At 43.7% G+C, this 21,199-nt stretch overlaps 1 protein-coding gene across 2 annotated transcripts in view; it reads left to right on the top strand.

The window, feature by feature from the left end:
- Nucleotides 1-1,974: 1,974 nt before the first annotated feature.
- Nucleotides 1,975-21,199, top strand: part of SHTN1 (shootin 1) — a 59,370-nt gene continuing 40,145 nt past the window's right edge. Inside the window, exons 1-3 of one of the 2 annotated variants that reach the window (XM_084525615.1) lie at nucleotides 1,975-2,102; nucleotides 10,137-10,189; nucleotides 17,414-17,474. In XM_084525615.1, the coding sequence (XP_084381741.1) occupies nucleotides 2,045-2,102; nucleotides 10,137-10,189; nucleotides 17,414-17,474 (172 nt within the window). In that variant the 5' untranslated portion in view covers nucleotides 1,975-2,044. Of the gene's footprint in view, nucleotides 2,103-10,136; nucleotides 10,190-15,912; nucleotides 15,934-17,413; nucleotides 17,475-21,199 lie in introns of those variants that run through there. The other variant, XM_084525616.1, reaches the window with a different exon arrangement.

Raw genomic sequence — 21,199 nt, 5'->3', positions numbered from 1 at the left:
TAGTTGAGTCTTTTCCACTAGGCTGAAAAGCCCTCAAGTACCAATGATTTTCTCCTCTGAAATTAACATAATCAAATAATTTGTTTCCTGTTTGCTCAATTAAAAAGACCAGGAGTTTGCAGTCTCTCATTGCAAAGCCCTCTCCTCAAACCTTGGATTGCTTTTTTCTTTTGCTTTCTCTGTAAATGACTCTGTACCATCTTTTGAAGAACTGGATACAGTATCATTATTTTGGTCTCGTCAATGTCACAGAACAATTTTTTTTTTTCCGGTTGAAAGCGAACATCCAGTTCTTCTGCTGCAGCACCTCACCGATGGCATGTATGTAATTACTTGAACGCTTTGCCTCCCACGACCTCTGCAGAGCCTTTGTTTTCCAAGGTAATTTCCCATTCTTTGTGTATGACTCTCTCTCTAGGAGCATGGATTTATAATTTCACTTTTGTGCAGTTAAATGTGTTTTGTGCTGACTAGTTCAAAACAAGCTGACTAGCTTCTGAACTTTCCACATGCCTTACCTGAACATATCACACTTTGAAGCACTGGTACAGCTCACGTGGCTCTCTGTGCTCCTTTCCAGGACATTATACATGCTATTAACCATCCTGGGACAGATAACATTGTAAAATGTCAATACAGAGTCTCTTCGTGTTTTAAAGGTTTATTAGGTCAGGAAGGGTAGAGCATGCAGTCAGGGGGAGGAGGCAGGTGGACTGAACGAAAATTTGTAGTGAGGTCTTTTTCATTTTCTTCACAGATATTTCTAATGCTGCCATGTCTGTGGCTATGTGAGGTTTTCTGACTGCCATGGTGATCTATGGGCTTTACCAAGGAAGGAGATAGACGAGCAGTGCCTTTCCCATGCTTAAAGAGTAAATATGAAGACTGTTCAGGTGACCACTACTGTGGGCCACAACTTCAGTGTGACTGACAAAGAGTTTTTGAGACTGAGAAATTCACTCTATTCACTCAAATTCACTCTAGTGCTGTCCACTGTGAATGGGGTGTAGCACAGCATTGGGCTAGTTAACATCAAAGGCAGTAATTTTATTTCAAACTTCTGGCTCTTGATTTTCTGAAGTTCAACAAAAAATGGGCAGAACCAAATGCTGCAGTGTAGCTACGGTGTGTATTTGATATCAGCCTTCAGCTGAGCTGGGTAGGGTCACTGTTTCAATGCAGAGCTTGTTGCTGGCTCCTCTCCTTTTTGACACTGGAGAACAGCAGGCAGAACTGTGATCTTCAGATGAACGAGGCAGGGTCTCTCTCAAAGCCCTCTACCTTGATGTTGGCCAAAAGTTTTGGTCATGTTGGCCTGCGGTTGCTTCTCTAAGAACCTTGGAAACAGCAATGTAACTGTTTTGTTTGGTTGTTTTCTTTATCTCGTTGGTTTTCTGGGTACCAATGCTAAGCTCAATGAGTAGTTTTAAACCCCCACTGCTCCTTTGGGCAGCATGTCAGTCCAAGTGGAAGGCTGATCTACACAAACTTTACTGAGAGGGTGGTGAAGCATTGGAATGGTCTGCCCAGGATGGTTCAGTCACCACCCCTGGAGGTCTTTAAAAGACGTGTAGACGTAGAGCTCAGCGATATGGTTTAGTGGAGGATGGGTTAGTGTTAGGTCAGAGGTTGGACGAGGCGATCTTGGCGGTCTCTTCCAACCGAGGTCATTCTGTGAAGGCGTGCGAAAACCCTCGTTAACCGCTGCCGCGTGTGGGGTGTTCCCTTTTACCCCCCGACCCCTCGGGGAGTCCCTGTGAGCCCTGCTCCCGCCTGGCCGGTTCGGGGGGAGCCGTGCGGCGGCGGGGCCGCTGCCGGGCGGTGTCGGGGCTCGGTGCAGCTCGGTGCCGCCGCCGCCCCCCGCACATGCTCACTGGGGCTCCGCGGGAGTCTGGGCATGTGCAGAGCCGGCACGGGCCGGGCCGCTCGCCGAGCCCGCCCCGGGGCTGCGGCCGCCGCCCGGGGGAAGGGGAGGGGAAGGGAGGGGAGGGGAGGGTGCCAGGTGTGAGCGGCGCTAGGTGTGGGCGCTGCGGAGCGGAGCGCGATGAACAGCTCGGACGAGGAGAAGCAGCTGGAGCTGCTGGCCAGCCTCAAGGAGCGAGGTGAGGGCCGGGCTCTGGGATGGGCTCCGAGCCGGGAGGGAGGGGGGCTCGCCCTGGGGCAGTGGCTCCGCTCCGCTCCCCCCCCCCCCCCCGGTACCGCCCCGGGCTGGGCTCGGAGCGGCCGGCGGGGGACGGGGCGCGGCTTGGGGGCGGCTCCGCTCCGGGCTCCGCTCGTTTCTAGGCCCCTGCAGGGGAAGAAACAAAAAGCCTGAGCGAAATGAAAGAGCTGGGCACGGAGCGAGGGAGATGGGGGTTGAAGGGGGGAGCTGACACGCTGTGGGTGTTCCCCCCCGGGGTGCTCTGCCTGCACCCACCTGCTCAGGGTGGGCACCGAAGTGATGGGGACGGAGGGTGAGGGGCTCCTTGCGTGGGCTGAGGTGCTGATAACCTGGGTTTTAACACCTCGTGGGCAGCCTGGCTGTCAGGCTGGTGACACGCCATCATCTGCGATGGGTGACACCCCAGGGTGACAGCAGGTGACAGCGCCCTGGGACGCCACCTCAGCAGCAGGGCTGGGCAGCTCCAAGAGGTGAGAGTCCAGCTGTCCGCAGAGCTTCCTCAGGAGGGTTACCTGCACGGGCAGCTCCTTGCTGTGTCTGAACTTTGCGTCTGTCTGCGCCTGGTGTGTGTCAGGGGTTGTCACGCCAACCTGTCCCACACCTCCCGGTCCAGGGCTAATCCATGTGCAAACTTCCTTTTAGTAGCTCAGGGCCAGCCCTGATATGCCGTGAGGTTCTGCAGAGCCTTTGTAGCTCTGCTGTAAATGAACCAAATGTGTTTGTCTCGGGCTGGTCAGGTTCCCTGTGTGAGTCACTATCCGGCAGTGAAGTCCAGTGCTACAGCCTTATGGATGGTCAGCTCCACCAGTGCAGTGCTTGGCTGGAAAACTAAAACATTGTAACATTCCTTATTCTGTAAGAAAACATGGAAAAGAGCTTGGATGTTCAGAAGGTAGCCCATTTTTCTACCTCCCCTGGTCAGCCAAACCAAGCTGGTCTAAAACAGCTTCTACCTTGTCTGGTTAAACAGGAGCTTCCCTTAACCAAGCTTCAGGTGGGTATCTGTGATCGCTGACCTTGGTATTTCTTTTTTGGTTGTTCCCATCCACTCAGCACTGGAAGCTCACAATTGTTGGCTGCCCCCAGATACGTTCTGCCTTTCGAGGATTACAGGTGGTTTAAAACTCATGGTCATATTTATACCATGAGACAAAAATAAGACTAAAAATCTGCTTTTTTCCTGAGTGACTGCTTCCTTCCAGTACTGTTGGCTCTAGAAGAGCTCTCTGTGCCAAAACAACAGTTGCTAAAGAGACAATAATCAGTCGCTAACAAGGCAGGTTTGGGTTACTCTTCAGAGAAATCCTAGCTTCTTGAAATTGGTTGGAATTTTCTTGTTGACTTAGTGGGACCGGGGTTTCAGTTATGAAATCTGAAAGTCTTCTGCTTTGGTAGGCTGAGTCACCACTGGTGTGTAAAGAAAGTTTATGGGACTCCAAGAGTAAGTTCAAAGGAAAGATGCTGTAACTCGAGCACTGGCTGTCCTAGATCCCCTTAATCTATTGAAACAGAAACTAACAGGCAGATCTTGACCTGTAAGGCTCTGTTCTTGATGGACGTTCCCAAAAAGTAGGATTGTTAGTAATTTGCTGTGAGACTAGCGAGTGTTTTTTGTAGTGGTATGGCTGGCTATAATTTTTTTCTCTGTTCCACTTTCAGGTATAGATAATATTACTCTGAAAGCAAGTGCAGATGATAGAAGGATCTGCAGTCCCTGAACACCTGGGGTGCTGGGTGTACCTTCTGTTCAGGAGCCCTGTAGTTACAGCATTTAAAGTGGAACGTGGCTTCAGGTTACTGTAACATTCCGGCCTGTTGTCAGGTTTCTGGATAACACCTGTTGATTTGAAGCAGTTTGAAGACATTCATTCCCTTGCCCTGGTTCAGGCTCTCTTTCAGGAGGTGTTTTCCTACTCTTGAGAAACAACCTGGCACATAACGCCGGGTAGCTGCAGAGGAGAAGGCAGCAGCCCATACGTGGCTGATGGCTTTAACGTTTCTACTGCTGCTTATCCTTTCCCAAGCAAGGTCGGCAGATCGCACCTGAGGCAGGTGTTTCACGGCAGCCACACAATTCTCAGTGGCAGCTGTGACACTGACTGGTGTCTGGGCTGCTGGGCAGGGCTCTGAGCAGCAGCAAGGACGCCGAGGCTGTCTGTGAGCGTGATGTGCTTGTCTTTCACCCGTGCCGAATTTTCCAAGTCCTGCATAGCAGAGTTGGACACCTGACACTGCTCCTTCATCAGCTTGCTCTGTTACCGGGTCTGAGGTGAGCATCGTGGAGAAACACGATCTCTGCATTGATAGTTAGGACTTACAGAACTAAAACTCAAACAATACTTTAAATAGCTCTGAGATGGCTTAATCAGATAAAGCAGATCTGCTGTAAACATTAGTGTTACCTAAAGGTACTCTCAGTGATATCTCCAGCAGGACACCTTTCCATGTAACTTGCCCATATAATCCCTATGGGTGAGACTCTAATTTAAAACCAAATGCTTCTGGAAACAAAATGAGGTGGGCAAAACCTTGCCTTAACCCACGGTCGGTGTAGGACCCAGCAAACCAGCCCAGCAGCTGCCCTAGCCATGATCGATTTCCAGCATGGAAGATTGCCCCGTTTGTCCTTGGTTTGATTGGCACTGCCAGAACTTTGCCCTTAAAGAAACGCATTCAGCTGCGATCACATCTTCATTCAATTGAAAACAGTAGCCAGCAACCAGAACATCTGGAGTTACATCCTGCCTAAAACTACACCTGCCACTATCACAGTTAAATTTCTGGTGACTTTGCTAAATTACTGTAGTTAACTAGTGTCAACTTTTTGCTACTGTTAACTACAGAGATACTAAATACGATTTTCTTCACCTATTTTAAAGGTCTTACTTTGTGTTTGTTGGCTTATTTTGGTGAAGTGTGATGATTTCCAATCTCTAACCCCAGACATTGAACCTATGGTTTTTTGGCTTTTAGATCTGCTCATTCTCTTTAAAAATAAATAAATAAATAAATAAATAAATAAATAAGTGCCAGAAACTTTGAATATGTCTTCTAAAGGACAGACTACCAGTGTAGCACAAATATCTCAGGATATCACTTTCACAGTAAGAGCTCGTCAATATCACGTAATGCAGTTTGACCAACTTGGTCTTTGTGGCAGAGCAGTAACTTTTGTGGCCAGGGGAATTTCTTTACTCAGGGTAGGATATCTGGTTGGCTGCTCTGTTCTCTTCTGTAGTCACCTGCTCTGCAGATTTTTCCCACATACCTGTGTGTGTGCCTGTGTACACAGTAGCCATCGTTTCCCAGCAAAACCCTTCCTGCTTGAACGCTTTCTTCATCTGTTAGCGTCTACAAGCATTTCCCACTTCAGTTGCTTGTGTGTAACCACGCCTGATTTTCAGAAACTTGTGAAAGCAAATCTTTCCGTATGAGCTGAGTAGGCTTTATCAGCCTGTAGTGTGTTTATGTTCCATTTCTGGCATACAGGGAGCCGTAGGACTGCAGGATATATATTTGGAGTCTCGTTAAAAAAAATCTTAGTACATACTTCTACAGATTTGAGTAAAATTAAGGCATGTGGGAACACGGATGCGGTATCTGACTTATTCTTTGTTCTTAATGCTTGTCTTCATATTCTTACGTGTGATTTTTCTTTCTTTTAAGGAACTGCTTGGTATCTGAACCTTACAGCTTGTCTGTGGCAAGTGCCACCAATGCCACGCTGCATCCTGCTGGGTTTGCCTGGGTTTAGCAGAAAGAATCTTTGCAGAAGATCTTTGTGCATGAAATGGGGAACAATGGAAAAATCCAGTCCTTTGACCTTTATTTTCACTCCTGGCAGCAGTTCCCAGGTCTTGTGCATGCTTTGCTCGTCAGCAGATCGCTGCTTTTTGAGAGAGGGTTTGTGCAACAGGGTTGGCCCCACTCTCTGTTTTCCAAGCACTCTGGGATGAGGAGCGTGGCAGGAGCCACCCCAATGAAGCTTCTGGTGTCATCCTGCAGCAGGGTCTCTCCTCCCTTTAAGGATCTGTCTGAAGCTGCCAAAGGCCAGGTGTGAATTCCCTTCTCCCAGCAAAGTGACTCCGTTAGGATAGCTCATCTCACCCAGGGCACTGCAGGCTTTGGCTCCTGCCTGTGCCCGCACAGACATGCCTGCATGCGGTCCAGGGAGCAGCAAGGAGAATGCTCTGCTTTTTTGGACAGCTGTGCTAGCTTGTTGATAAAGTAAGGGTGAAATGCTGAAGCAGCATTACGGGCTGATCTGATGTGGGAGGGATCTCAAGCTACTTGAAGGCTGCCCTGGTTTACAATATAAAAGCTAAAATATAGGAGTGCAGCATTTCTAAGGTTTTTCTTCTTCCTATTTTTTAATATGCAGGTTTAGAAGGGAGGCTGATTAACTTTTTTATTATAAAAAGAGTGGGAAGTCTCACCATCTCGCTCTCTACCTGAAGGTGTCTTTTCTGGTGGTTCATTCCCAATTATAGTCATTATACACTTCTCCCCTCATGACCTTGTTTTAGTAATAAGTGCAAGTCCAGGTTCGGGAGACAGGCTGACAACTAAAAATCGGAAGACTGAGATATAATTAAGGGAGCCGTGGTACACAGAGCTACCTGCTTAATTGGGTACCGACGAAGTCTGCTGATGGGTGCTTCCAGGACAGCCCGTCCTGGCCAGGGAGCAGCTGGTGAGCAAGCAAGGCTGTGTTATGGAGGAGCAGGCTGTGCTTGCCCGTGCTGTCTGTTCTGTGCTTTGGCTAGCTTAAAATAAGAACAAGGCTGGCTACGAGTGTGTTTTGGGTGGGTTAAGAGCTGTAGCCCAAAATATTCTGTTATTTTCTTCCCAAATATTTTGTTTCCTTAGTCTTGAAATCAACTCGTCGTGTTGCCTTCAGTCTGCATGAAGGTTGTCTGAAGCAAAGAAGTGCCACTGGGACCCTGCTAAATTATTTCCATAAGACTGCTGTGTATCAGGAATAATTCTGTTAAACTGAAGTCACTGTTAGTAAACGGCAGTATCTCAAGGCATCTGATGCAGATTTAGTAATGTTCTTCAGGGTTCACTGGAGACCAGTGGCTGCAAAATAGGAATTTTACTGTCAGTATGTGTTACAGTGAAGGTATTTCAAGAAAATGATGTATAGTTCTGGAATTTTAGTAGCACCTTTGGTAAAGCATCTTCACTTGTTTGTTTCACTCACCACTAATCTTTATTCTAGGGTAATTTAAGTATAGTGTGATCTGAATGAGTCAAGATGAGATGTACCAAGTTTTCAGGTGTGCATTGTGTGAGAGCCTTCGCAGATTAAGGAGAAGTTCCTGGCTCTCAGAGGAGGGTTAGGCAAGTCCTTGTAAAACAGCGTATGTGGTTTGTCAGTCTGTCAAGATGAGGATACCACCTCTAATCTGCCAAAGAGGTTTCCAAGGCTAAATGATCTATTTGAGATTTGCAGCGTATGAAGTGATGCCTGGTTGCTGCTGGTATCGGCTGTCCTAGGACAGCTTTAGAGTGAGGAGATCATTACCACCTTTATGCAGGTTAGTGCTTCAGTGAACCTTACCCAGGCTCTTGACTTTTTTTGAGGTGGCCTCAAAACTTCATTGTACATAAAACACTGGAAAAGCTTTGTATAAAATCACTATTTAAAAAACAAAAAACAAATAACAAAAACAAAACAAAACAAACCTTAATGCAAAAATAAACACAACAAATCCACCAGCTTTCCCATTCACTCTTCATTAATTTTGAAGTTCTCTTCTGCCTTTGTGGAGAAGTTGATATACAGCAGAAAACGTGTGGTCATGTTTAAATTATTATTTCAGTTTCCAGGCCTGGTAAAAAGAGCAGTTTCTTCACTAGTGTTTAACAAACCGATGCTGAAAATCCAAAAGGTGGGATCTGTATGGAAGCATCATCCAGAAGTTGCTTTCCATGAAGAAAGATGTTAAATAAGGTACTGGAGCCTTCCTGCTTGCTAGCTGTATTGAAGGAAATATCATTATTAATGACGGTTAGGGGTTGCCATTGGTAAAAAGACACTGGAGAAGGCTGCAGCTTGAGCTTGGCATGAAGCAAGACGATTTTGTGTTTTTATGCCATGGCAAATGCACCGTGCGTTACAATCTACAGTAGGAGAGGGAAGGGCTTCCTCGGTCGTGCCTGTTACCTGGGGTGCCAGGGCGTTGTGTAAGCTCATCTCGTGGGGTGCTTTGCGGTGACTTGTTCTCGTGCCTGAAGGGCTTATGGCTTCAGAGCTGTTGGGTTGTGGAGCGCGTGGGGAGGGCTGTCAAGGGTGGGACAGGGCTGTGTTTGCATTTTTCAGTCGTTCGCAACGCGGTGCGTGGCAAGTAGCAGTTTGCCTTAGGAAAGGCAAGCAAGCACTGACAGCTTTCCAGTTCCAAGAGGCTGTATCTGGGGATACAGCTGTCATCCTTGCCTTGCCTCTCGGTGCCAGGTGCTGGAAATCTCTGCCTTCCTTTTCCTAAGAGGACCACAGAAATGGCTTAGCAGGGGGATGGTGATTGAGAGGCATGACTTTTATGCGAGAAATAGATCTTGGTTCACTTTGTGTGCCCTTTCTTGCACCATCCTAGACAAGGAGCCTCTGAATTCCAGATTCCTTGTACCTCACTCCTGCATCTCTAAAATGTAGTGACCTTGGAGAAAAGGAGGGCACTTTTATTATTATTTAAAAAAAATAAATATTTCTGCATTGGTGATGAGAGTAATAGACGTGGTTAAGACAAGCAGAGCAGCAGTGTCTTGGTCATAGCTTTCAGAAGTGAGTTGAATTAGTTTATTTCAACAGGAATTAGTTTATTTCAACAGGAAATTAATTAATGGGAAATAAACATTAGTTTATTTCAACACTGGTGATAGAGGAGAACGGTAGTACAAAGTAGAACTTTATTTCTAAGAGTTGCTTGTTTCAAAGTCTGGATATTTAAAGCTAAAAGGGATCAGCAGGTTTTCACATGGCTAATCCACCAGACTCTGCATGTTTGTGCCTTCAGATGTAAGGTGAGGTGTGAGGTTTAAGAGAAACATCTCTCAATATCTAACATCTCTATCAGCTGGAAGCTATCTATTCCAACCCTTTATCCATTTATAATTAAGATGGCTTAAAATAACACTGGTGTAGTAGTGTAGCTTTCATGTATATACAAGAAAAAATTTGAAGGGTGCTTGGCTTCTTTATAGTAACAATAAAATCTCTGTGGCCTTGAAGGCCAAATGGTCCATATGGGACACGCTGAAGGAACGATAGGATCAGGAACCTGTGGCAATGAAGGTATATAGCAGGCATACATAAATAAGGCATGAAGGTAGTAGAATGAGCGGTTCACTGTATATTTTTGTGTGCCCTTTTTAAACTGGAAGCTTAATTGGTAGCTGATAACTGTCTCTGTGTGCTATTTACTGGTTTGAAACAACGGACCTCCAGCATCCTGGAGGCTGATCCCTTCCCTGCTGATCCCTGCAGCTGAGTTCTTGTGTGGTCTTGGGTAAATCATGCAGTCTTCTCATGTCTCCGTTGTGGGGTGTAAAAGAAAAATGTATAAGGTGCCCAGCTACTCTGGAGGCACACAGGTGTATGTATGCATAACAGCGCTGCACCAAGCATGCTTTCTAGCATTGATCTGTAACCTGAGCCAGTGCGGGTTTAAACTGGTGTCTGCAAGGCAGTGCATTCACCTTGTAATTTCTGAACTCAATCAATAAGATTGTTTAACTCTCCATTGATCAAAAATTGATTGTTTTGGGAGCCACCATCTTTTTCAGACACTTTCCAATTACTTCAATTCTAAAAGGATATCCTGTTCATCCATAGGCTGTTAATGAAGTTTATGACCTATGTTATTTAAGAAGTGTGTGCAGATAGCCAGAAGAGCTTTAAAATGAATGAAATAGCTAATCTGAGTAAAAGAGAGACTGCAATGTTAACCTTTTCTTTATTTTTCTTTTATAGCTATTGGCGAATATGAAGAGCTTAGAGCAGAAAATAAGAAAACGAAAGAGGAGGTTTGTATCTCAGGATTATTTCTTTAATACTTAAATACTACATATCAGAACACTGTATTGACAAAGAGAGGTTGTCGTCTGCTTCTGTGAGCTCAGCTGGTTATTTCCAACAGCATCACTCATCAGTACGTCTTGTTTTAGGCAATAATGTAAGTAACTCCCAGCAGCTGTTCTAGATGTTCTACTCCAGAAAAGTTACTGTAACTGTGTATATGTAAATCACTGCTGCTGTAGCTGGTTTGTGTGTGGTTACAGTGTCAGCATGAAACAACTCAAGCGTTTAGATATTCTTGGGACAACTTGTTTCCCTTATATCAATACATTGTTTCATAACAACTTGATTTGCACACTGGAACTTGCTGAAAACAGAAGAGAACAACCCCTGCCCTTGCTCAGCCCCTCTAAAAATTCAGAATGTAGGAGTATGATTGCTGGAGGTACTCAGTCCTCTCTCTCCACAAAATGCCTTTTAATAGGAGAGGAATTTGTCTTATCTCAGTCTGCACAGCGGTACTGCAGCATCAAACAGCTTTGCAGTGTATCACATATCCTTTTGTGAAATATGTACGCCTGGCTAACTTGAAAAGAGACTTTGAATGTGTGGGCTGAACTTCATATGTTACTGCAGGCTTTATTTTTTAATGTGTGGAGGTCCTGTAGTACAAAAATAATGTCCACTTTCTGGGTTGTCTATTGCAATTCTGATAAGCTGCTTTCCTAGTAGGGAAATTAAGCACATTCGGCAAGGTCACTTCTCACCCAGGACTCTTGATCATTGAAGACACTTCTTTTCTGTGAGGGAACCAACAAGAAGAGAGAACGTGGAGAGAGGCTTGATGGCAGCATTGTGCTGTGTAAACCACTGTCAATGTGCAAAAGGGTTTTAGCAGATAACCTGCCAAAAGAAACTGTGGCCAGTGAAAGTCCCTTATTAGTTCTAGGTAGTGAGGAGGGCAGCGGCAGCACTGCTCCTCTGTGCTGTAAACAGAAATCTCCCCTTCCTCCAGTATCAGTGAGCTGAAGATGGAAGCTGTATGCTAATTTTCAAATCTGTATTAGGTGCCAGGACATGTAGGTTTAGCTTTGTTTTTTCGTCAAGTCATTTCTGAAGGGGTCAGTTTTAGCTTGCTTTTTCTAGATGTTGCAATTCAAGGCTGTAACCTTGTCCTATAACTACTTTCTCATTATTAAAGAAAACTTGAAGCTTATCTTCACATTTCAGCAATCATTATGCCTACATCCACCAAGCTCAGCATATTCTGCTTCACTCCCTCTTACCTACTGACTTTCTTGTCCCTTCTGCTGTGCTTGTCGCTGCATTCCCATTCTGCTGTCCAGTACCAGACCCTCAGATATCCCAGGAAACTTGTCCTCTATGTTCACTACCTGGAAAACTGTGGCAGTTAACTTCCTAGTGCTCAGGAGAAAAGGAGGATAAAACCGAGGCAGACCAGGAGCCCATCTGTAAGGGCTGTAAGATCATGTAAAAGACCTCCCCAGAGTGCTCTCCCGGCCTCCAAATCATTTGTAGCACAGGGACTTGTTGAGCTGTCCGTGTTCTCTGTGTGTTCTGCCCTCAGCAGTGCTCTCTCTCTTGAGTTTATACAGTTTCCCCTCGAGCCTGCGTTGGTGGCTTGACTTCCATCCCGTGTGAGGAGTTCCACAGTTTGACTGTTTTCTGTATGGAGAAGGAGCTCTCCAGCTTTGCCCTGAAACTTACTCCTCTTAGCACCGGTGTTTCTTCAACAAAGCTTTCTTTATATTGGGGAAAGGGCAGGGGTTGTTGAGGAAGGTTTCTTTAAACTTCATTTTTATTTACAATTTTTTTTTTCAGAGGCAATTGAAATGAAAAATGTTGCTGCCGAAATAAAGATGAAATGTTCTGAGCTTACTACTTACATCCTGCTTTTACTTCTTCCTCGCTCCTCTTTTTCCCAAGATTTCCTTGTGATAACTGCTCCCCTGTAGTCACTCCTGTGGGTTTCTTTGAAAACCTGGTATGACGTTTTTCAAAATACTTGCACAACAGTTGGGCATCCTCCAGCACCGAGCACGTGCTGAACTCATTTGCCCGACTGGAAGATGGGGGGAGTGAGAACCTCCATCCTGCAGGTTGGTGAGCTTATGTAAGCAGCTCTGCTTAATGGTTTAAGTGCTTGGACTCAAGTGGTTAAGTGGGAGGCCCTGAGTGCATTTCTTCTGCATGAAAAGAATCTACTGATACAGAGTTCATGGTTATGTTTACTCTCAGTGCTAATACTGGCAGAAACTATCGGAGGGCTGGGTAATCCTGAAAGCTCATTAACACCTCTGTAACTTTATATCTTAGTTTATGCTTTGTAGGATTAAACCTGATCTGGAGGAATTATAGCACAGGCTACCTCTGTCTGTGGATCTTATAAGTTGTGAGTAAATTCCAGTACAATTTCTGCCATTGTCAGTATGAGTGTAAACTCCCTCTGTATCCATTATGGACACAATTGCATTGATAGGAGGAAGGTAAGATAATTTTATAAAAAGATTTGCAGGTGGTTAGTGGAAAGTACCACGGAGTTAGGTAACAGTCTGTGTGTATATGCTTTTGACACACTCAGTGGAATTTTTTCTAACTCACCAAGATACCTGTATGGCTCTGTAAGCTGAGCTATGTCACTTTAATGAATGGAACAATGATCCTACTTTATAATAGAAACAAGGAACTAAGCGCCTTGTAGGCAGCTAACTTAAAATCCCATGTAATTTTAATTTTTGAAAATTTTTGAAACTCTGTGCTTTTTATTTTTATTTTATTTTATTTTTTTTTTTTTCAAAATTGGAAAGTAAATTGATTTTTACATATGCTACTTTGCTTAAAACGCTACCACTTAGGAGGATGCTACTAACATTGAAAATTCAGGAGCAAAAAATCAGATCTTGATCCACACAGTGTCTCTTCCTCATTCCCTTTTTTTAAATTGCTGATTTGGAGAACTCTGGTGGGGTCTTTGACAAAATTGGCCTGGACATTTTTTTATTAGTATTTTTAAGTACTTAAAAAAAAATGGAGTAAAAATGACACCGGCAGATTACTTCTCTTAGGTCACCCTTTGAACTGAAGCAACCTACTAAGCAAGTGTAATAGTTCACAAAAAGAAATAAATAGGTAACTGTGCTCAGTTGCACACACGTGTAGTTAATATGCAGTTCTGACGTGTTCAGAGTCAGATCATGAATAAATATTTGACTACTTGCTAATCAGACAGAAATGACTCTGAACACTGGTTTTGACAGTGTTTTGTCATTCTGCCAGTAGGAGAAAAAAAAAAAGCAAGACAGCTTTCCCAAACAGTAGGTGTAGTACTGTATCTCTGATAGATCATTCATGGTGTTTGCTCTGTTAAAGCACACATACAGAGTGGATTATATGTTTTGTCACCAAATGGGAACAGAGAATGGATTCTGCCTTGATGACATGCTCATTCTTTCAAGAAACATAGCAAATGTCATAGGATACTTCTGCACGCTGTGCCAAACTCATAATTTTAGAGCAAGCATTAAATCTGCATAAATTTTACAATTTGTGTAAAAGGGACAGAATGTATCTTGTGTTGCTTAGCAATGGCTTAATTGACGATATGGCTACCATGTGAACTTCTTGCATTTTAATATCTGGGCTGAACAGTCTCCTCCTTGTTTTTGCCCTTTGAAGGCCCTTTTCTGAAGTCAGTAGGACCTTATGTACAAAGTAGCTGGCAAAATAGAAGGCTGTTAGATGAGAATAGACAAGAAACCCACTAATTGTCTCCTTGAAATCAGTGGCAGAGGGTCACTAGGTGGGTGGGAGAGGGTGTGCAGACCTTGTACCCGCAGCCTTCCAGTTGCATTGCAGTCATTCATTGTGTGGCTGCATTCACTGACTACCCGACATCATCGTGTGATATCAGGATCCCGTGCTGGCATGGAGCTCTCTTGGTATTGTGCTTGCTCCGAGTACACGCCGAGTCCATTTACTGCCATTGCCTCGCTGTACAGGCAGTATTTGGTGTGAACACCCCTACTTGACGTGTAGATGATTTGTTTCTAAGTAGTCAGCATGTCAGTCGGTTCTCTGCATTAGAGCTGAAAGCATTGCCTCATATTGTGTGCCTAAAGGCAAAAATCTCTAATGGAGCTGGGCTGGCAAAGCTCCCGAAATTGTTTCTTTAAAGGTGAAGTATCATAAGGAATTAGTTGCAAAATGAATTTTGGAAACTGAACCGTTACTTGTTTCTGAAAGTACAGATGTGATGACTTTTCATTACCAAGAAATTAACATTGACTCCTGCAGCTAGTTCAGAAATGTCTGTTGTCTCTTACCCTTGGTTTTTATTGGGATAATGACGCTATAAATATTAGATTAAAAAGGTTGGAAGTAAAATGATATGAAAGCTTATTTTGCTCTGCAGAGAAGCCAAAACTCTCAACAGATTACAACCACAACAAATGACTGACAGTCTGGGAGTAGTCTACTGTTTTTTTCCATTTGAGGGTACTCTTGAGTTTGGAGCTATCAGTTCCTACTGACAAGGAGATAAATGCTTGAAAACTGTTTCTCTCCAACAATTCATGCACTTGAATGTGAAAAGTGAACAGTGTATTTTACAGGAGTATAACACCGCTCTTCTAACATTTAGGATGAGTTATCTGCTGGTTAATTAACAGCTCTGTCGTATGTGCCTCAAACTGCTTTTTTGACATGAGGTGGCTGTGAATTTTTACAGCTCCTGTGCTTTGTTGAGAGCAGCTAGCATACTTAAATTTGGTATCAGTAAATACTTCATGTTTTAAAGGGAAGATCAAATTATTTTAAGGGGAGATAATGTTCATTATTATGAATCTTAATTATTTTATCTGAACAGTTTGCATAACTTTCAAGTTTTAAACAGTACAGGTAGTTAAAGATGATTTCAACTTTTCCTAATTTTTAGCTAAATTGGAGGTGAACAAATTTTTGTTTTTGCAGGACTGCGTAGTGGCCCTGCTTGCACAGGTCTGATTGCAAAACAAAAGGCAAAGTGCTTGCCATTGATCATTTCAGCAAGGGCAACAATCTCCCATTCTCTTTTTCTTCCTGCCCTTTCATTCCGAAGCACGGTAGCAGCAAAAGGAAAATATTCAGAAAGCTGCAACTGGGAGCAGGAATTGCTCTGCAGAGCCCCAAACCTGCAGACCCTGATTGTGCAGAGAAACGTGTAGCTATCCGCAGAACAGTCGCCGTGTCGTGGTCCAAATGGAGCTCCCTGCAAATAGCACTCAAGGTGAAGTGGAATAGGTCATTTAACTTCCCCTTTCTCTGAGCAGGGAAGGCTGTTACACCTTACAGCACATTACTGGAGGATTTCAAAAGGAGTTTCTTCTGCTACTGGGATAGGGAGCGTACGGCATCCTGTCCATCGGGGTTTCCGTCAGTAGGGAAGTATCTCGCTGATTTCCACAGGCAACAGATTAAATCCTTAAAATGCTATTATTCTTTTCCTGCCTGAGCATTAAAAGCGCTTTCTCACTTGATGTGCAGCGGGCTGTAAGCTTACAGGGCACAGAGAAGTCCGTGGGTGAAGTATGCCAGAGCGGTACAGTGTCTCTGTTGTAAATGTGAAGAGGCAGCAGCAGTGGCTCACACTGCTCCCCCTTTGCAGTGCAGCTGTGCTCTGCAGGAACAGTCAGAAACACTTTCTTTCTGGGGCTTTTACTGCCTTCTGTTCCTAGACCGTGCTTCCACCGGTAAGGTAAGACACATTTCTGCTGAGGAAGCTGAGAGGGAGGGTAGCAAGAAGCAAGATTCGTGCACGATTTCCCTTCCCCACTTTTCCTACGCAAGACAACCTTAACTGCTTCTTTATTAACATCCCACAGCATCAGATGAAACAGCGAGTCCTCGCGCAGCACAGCTTGCTCCTTCTGCACCTCTTCCTTGTTTCACAGCCCTTCCCTCCTGCTCAGCCGCCGTCCCTCGTCTCATCACCCCAGTGCCACGAGAGGAGAGCTTGCTTGTCGAGGGCAGCTGCTGCTGCTCCCAGACAGCCATCAGCAGCAGCTTCCAGTGCTGGTGTGGAGGTTATTCCCGTGGTGACACCACTGGCATCTTCCCCCCGATCCTTCTTTGGGCCTTATCCAAAGTTCCTGGGGGCTGATAGAAGGGCTCTCTTGGATTTGGCTGCCATTGAATCACGCTGTCTCCCTTCTTGTTACTTAACAGCAGGCTCCTTTCCCAGCCAGCTCAAAGTGGGTCTTCATGTGGAAAAAGTGAAAATCGAGCAAAATCATTTCAGCTTTCTTCTTTTTCCCAAGTCTGTTCCAGTGATTTGAATCCTCGTAATTGCAGGAGTAGTGCTGTAAGGAGCTCAGCCACACAGATCTCTTCCAGAAGTTAATTTATGATCTTGAACATGCACAGCCACGTGTGAGGAAGAATGCCCGCTGCACCATGAGCGTGAAACACGTTATGTGCCAGTCATACTTCCCCTTGGGTCATGGGGCTTTCACACTGCGGTTAATCACTGACTGTGGCTCTTGTGAAGTTTACTCACTTCTCTGGAATCTTTCATTTGCTTATAAGTGGGGTTTTATTAGAAAAGTCTATTTAATGTCTGTTTTGTTCCTTGAAGAAACCTTTTTGTCATAAGATCAGTGGCTGCAACCCTATGTAGTGTTAGCATTAACCTGAAAATTAATAAAACTGAGAAATTATCAAGGTATGAAAAAGTGTCCTTCCCTTTTCAAGGGTTACTCTTTGCTCACAGTGTTCTGAAACTGAGAGGGATGTCCCTGTTATTGGTCTGGGGTATTTTTTTGTATATGGTAGATATGGAAATGTATAGCATTGTCTAAATCTATTTGTGTTAAAGAAACTAGGCTTAAAGCATATTCATGGCATGCAAAATGTTGCTTTTCCTGTTGTGTGGTACATGGATGACTGTTTATACCAGTCTGGCATAAATGTGGCGTTTCTAAAATATTTCCAGAGTAGCTTGGAATTGGAGCCTAAAATCAAGTATAACTTGTCATTTTTGTTGAGAAATACTCTGAGTAGCAAGTTTTTTATTTAGAGTTCCCACCAATCCTATATGACTGAAAGGAAAAAGAAATGATGCATTTGATAGTACATCATTGTTCAGCAGCTGATCTTTGTTGATTTTCACATGTTGTGGCTGACTGCTAATTAAATAACTGGGATCAGTGTTTCACTTCGGTTTTCTCTTTTCCTAGTGTGACAAAATCAAACAAGAACGAGATGAGGCTGTCAAAAAACTGGAGGAGTTCCAGAAAAGTAAGTTGATATGTTAGTGGAAGTGTGTTTCTATAGACTTATGAATATGGATCTGCAAACTGTAAAGCAGTGTTAAGAATGCCGGGAGCTAGGTCCACTTGCTGTTTCTCTTTCAAAGCCTCATTTGAAGCAGTTAATCCAGCAAGACTTTGATCATCATCAGACTGACTGGTGTCACAGCACTTACAGGTTGACCCAGGTAGCCATTTGTAAGGTGCAGAGCGGTGAAAACACGGTGGTACAAAAGGTACCTATCTCACCAGGGTTCTGCAAGTGGCATTGGGAATAATATATGCCTGGATTGAGGAGGATTTGACCCTACTGCTAAAACTACTGCTGGTGCTGATAATAATATTTTTTATCATGAAGACAGAAAAAAATTGCTTTAAGCATAGACATAGCATTAAAGGCTTTTAGGCTGCACTGATGTCCATTGATAACTTTTCGGGCAAGTTCTGTCTTGTCTGGGCTGTGAGAATGTCAATATTCGGTTTTACACTTTTATGGTAATGGTTCTATTGAAACTGTACGGTGTCTGGAAGCAACAAAGCACATCTAATGGGAGTGGAAGTATTCTAGTGGAATAGCTCCTTAGAAGAGACAATTACAATAGGATTGTGGTCTGTTATGTCTGGTTTCTGCCAGTACGGTGAACTGCACGATGAAGCATTAGAAATGTGGATGAAGTTAATGCAGGATAAGGAAATCACATGGTCTACACTTTTGTGTGCGTTAATAGAGGAATTTGCTCACTTCTATTTTATAATTGTTCATATGATACAATTATGGAAAATAGTGTAAGATCAACAGGAATCGTCTACTGCCTTAAATGATCTTAGATAACTATTCTGTGAGGCAAGAATGTTCTCTAAGAAGTCTAATTCCTCTGGAAAAAATTGCAGCCTGTTTTGTTTTTGTTATGATACAAGGAATACCAGAGTGTGGCAGAAAATGTCAAGTAGTTAAGACTTAAAATTTGAAGTAATATTTGATGTTGTAAAATTTTATAGGTTTCTTTTATCTTCCTTTCACACTTTTAAAGGACATACCTTGTAAACATAGTGATAAAATGCCAGGAATATTAGGATTTTAAGGCAATAATAGAGCCCATTATTTGAACGACAATATAAAAGGCAATTATATTGATGAAGAGCTACATCGGCTTTGTGTCTGTGAATAAACTTGGCCTGTACTCAGCTTCTATTTGTTCTCCTGGCATAAACACATATTGTGTGTGATTCCAGTTTAATGGGGCCCCGTTTGTATGCCAAGCAGCTGCATTTTAGGCCCTATTGCGTGATTTCATAGCTCTCTGAAAATTGGTTCTATTGAACACAAGAGATAGAAGGTGGTGGTGGGGGGGAAAGCTTCAACACACAATCATTTCTTTTCAATTGGAGCCAGCAAGGTTGATGACAACATGACCATTGTGTTATAATGATAAGACCACTAAGGATCTGTACCTCTCATCAAGGCTTTCACACAACAGCAGATACAATTTAATTCACTGCTCTGTCAGCAGTGCTGATACCATTATGCCGTCTGTCTCCACAGTTATAATCACTGTCCTCCGAGAAATGCAGTTGAAATGATCTTGAGCAGTCAAAGAAACTCTCAATTAAGGCTGCCACTTCCAATGTGTCAGATTGTGTCTTATGCACTTGGTACAATTTTCACTTCCAATCCTGTTTATTTACAATGTCTACCAGTAATTACGCTTAACATGTCATTTAGTGAGGGTGCCCCTGCCAAGGAGATTGTTGGGTGCTGCAGTACCATTGAGTGGGAGTTTCTCGCAGTCAATGCCATCAGCGGCTTTTAGTCCCTGATGGGATGCAGTAGTAATGTTGATAATGCAAGTATCGTGCTCATCAAGTCATAATTAGATGCCACTCAAATGTGCCACTTGTAATAACAGTGTTGATTCATGTTTTCTCGGTGACTGCAACTACTAATTAGTTAAGTGGTTTTTGGTTGGCCTGCATTTGCTGCGGATTATTATTACCCCTGAAAAAAACTGTCAAGGTTAGAGATGTTTCAGGCCACTTAGTGCTGCTTTATGAATTTTAATATTGACATAATAAGAACTTTGGACAGACTTAGGAAATAATATATTTTTGTATTTAATTTTGAAAGAATTTTTTCCCCTGAGTTAATCATAATTGCAGGTTAATTAAGCTTAAATGAACCAAGAGTAATCTCTAGTTCTACCATGCGAGCCCGATCCTTGTTTCCCAACTTTAGCTGGCTTTGCTTGAGGGCATTCGATCCCCGTCTGTGAAATGGGAGCAGCGCTGTGTCTACGGTGGTCCCTCATCCTGACTGAAGCATTTCATTGCTCCAAATTCATAGAGCTAGTTGGAATGAAAAGACAACCTATAAGGATGTGTACGTGTTACCTGAAGCTTCTCCTCTTCCAGATTAAATATAGCATCATGTATGGCATGCTTGGAGCATGTAACTTCTCTAAAGCCAGAAAAAAATGAAAAGACAAGAAAATGAAAAGAAGAAAGGTGGGGTGGTTCTGCTCTTAGAAGACTTTGCAAATATGCTTTGTGGACCAGTTCTCCCTGCTATACTATTTTTCCTGCTCTAAAGGGGAGTTAGCAGGCAGCACTTGAGAGAAGCTCTGGTTTTTGAGCCCCAGGCCTTTGGATCAGACAATTTAAGGAACACCATGAAAACTGCTTCTATATTATAGAGCTTACTTCTTGCATGCAGGTACCGATTGGACAGCAAACTCCCATGTATTGCTGGCTTCCTGTGTCATCAACTATAATGTTAGTTAATGTTGGCTAAGTATCAATAATGCTGCATAAATAAGCCTTCTCAACAGCCTACATTTTTCTAGTTGAAATGCCCGTTTTGTAGTCATTAAGGTGATTGCTGGGTATCAGGGGGCTTAAGCATCTCTGTTCAGTTTTTAGGCAAAAGTCTTAGAAGATGGCAGAAGGTACGTACTATCCAGTGGTATTGTTAGTTTTTAGACCTTATCTCCATGAAAATGGAAGAAAACACTAGAGAAAGTCCTCCTTATTCCCACTGTGCTCTGCCAGCCTTGTTCCTGCTCCAAGGTGGTAAGCTGCGAATGGTCCTTTCTGCTCACTGAACTTCTGACACTGGGCTGAAAGGAACCTGCCGTGAAGTGCCTGGCAGAATTAGAGTTCAGCTATCCTACGAAATGGGAAATTTGGTTTCCTGCTTTTCCTCAGAACCCCTGTACAACTTGAAGCTTTGCACTTAGAAGGCTTTCAACGCTAGTTAAACACCTACATCTTGCTGAAAGTTGAGGAGAATTGCAAGCAAAAATGCACTTAAAGTTCCTCTAACTTGCATCGTTCTCCTACATTACTAAATAAGCTTTGTTCTATAACTTCATGGTCAAGTTTATTATACATCGTTGACAGTGATGTGTATCCACTGTGGTTCTCTCTTGCTCTCCCAGCTGGGCAGTTAGTGTGGGAGCACAGCTTCGTGTTTCTGATGCAGTCAGACAGCTGGCTCTTGGCCTGCTCTCACTGAGGGCTGAATGTGTCTGTGGTGGTGTCCTAATCCTGGAGGATGTCCCAGTCCTGTAGGATGGTGAAGGCAGGGTGTGAGACCACAATGCTCACTTCAGTGCACACTCAAGTGCAAAGAGACCTTAGATAAGCAATTGAGACACTACAACTCTCCAATAATATGGAACTTGGGTTGTCATCTGAATTTGTCAAAAGTCATACAGT

The sequence above is a fragment of the Aythya ferina genome (genome assembly GCF_964211825.1).
Source record: "Aythya ferina genome assembly, chromosome: 7".
In the NCBI taxonomy this organism is placed as follows: domain Eukaryota; kingdom Metazoa; phylum Chordata; class Aves; order Anseriformes; family Anatidae; genus Aythya; species Aythya ferina.
Note: the sequence above shows the minus strand (reverse complement) of the source record. Positions and strands in the feature narration are given on the sequence as shown.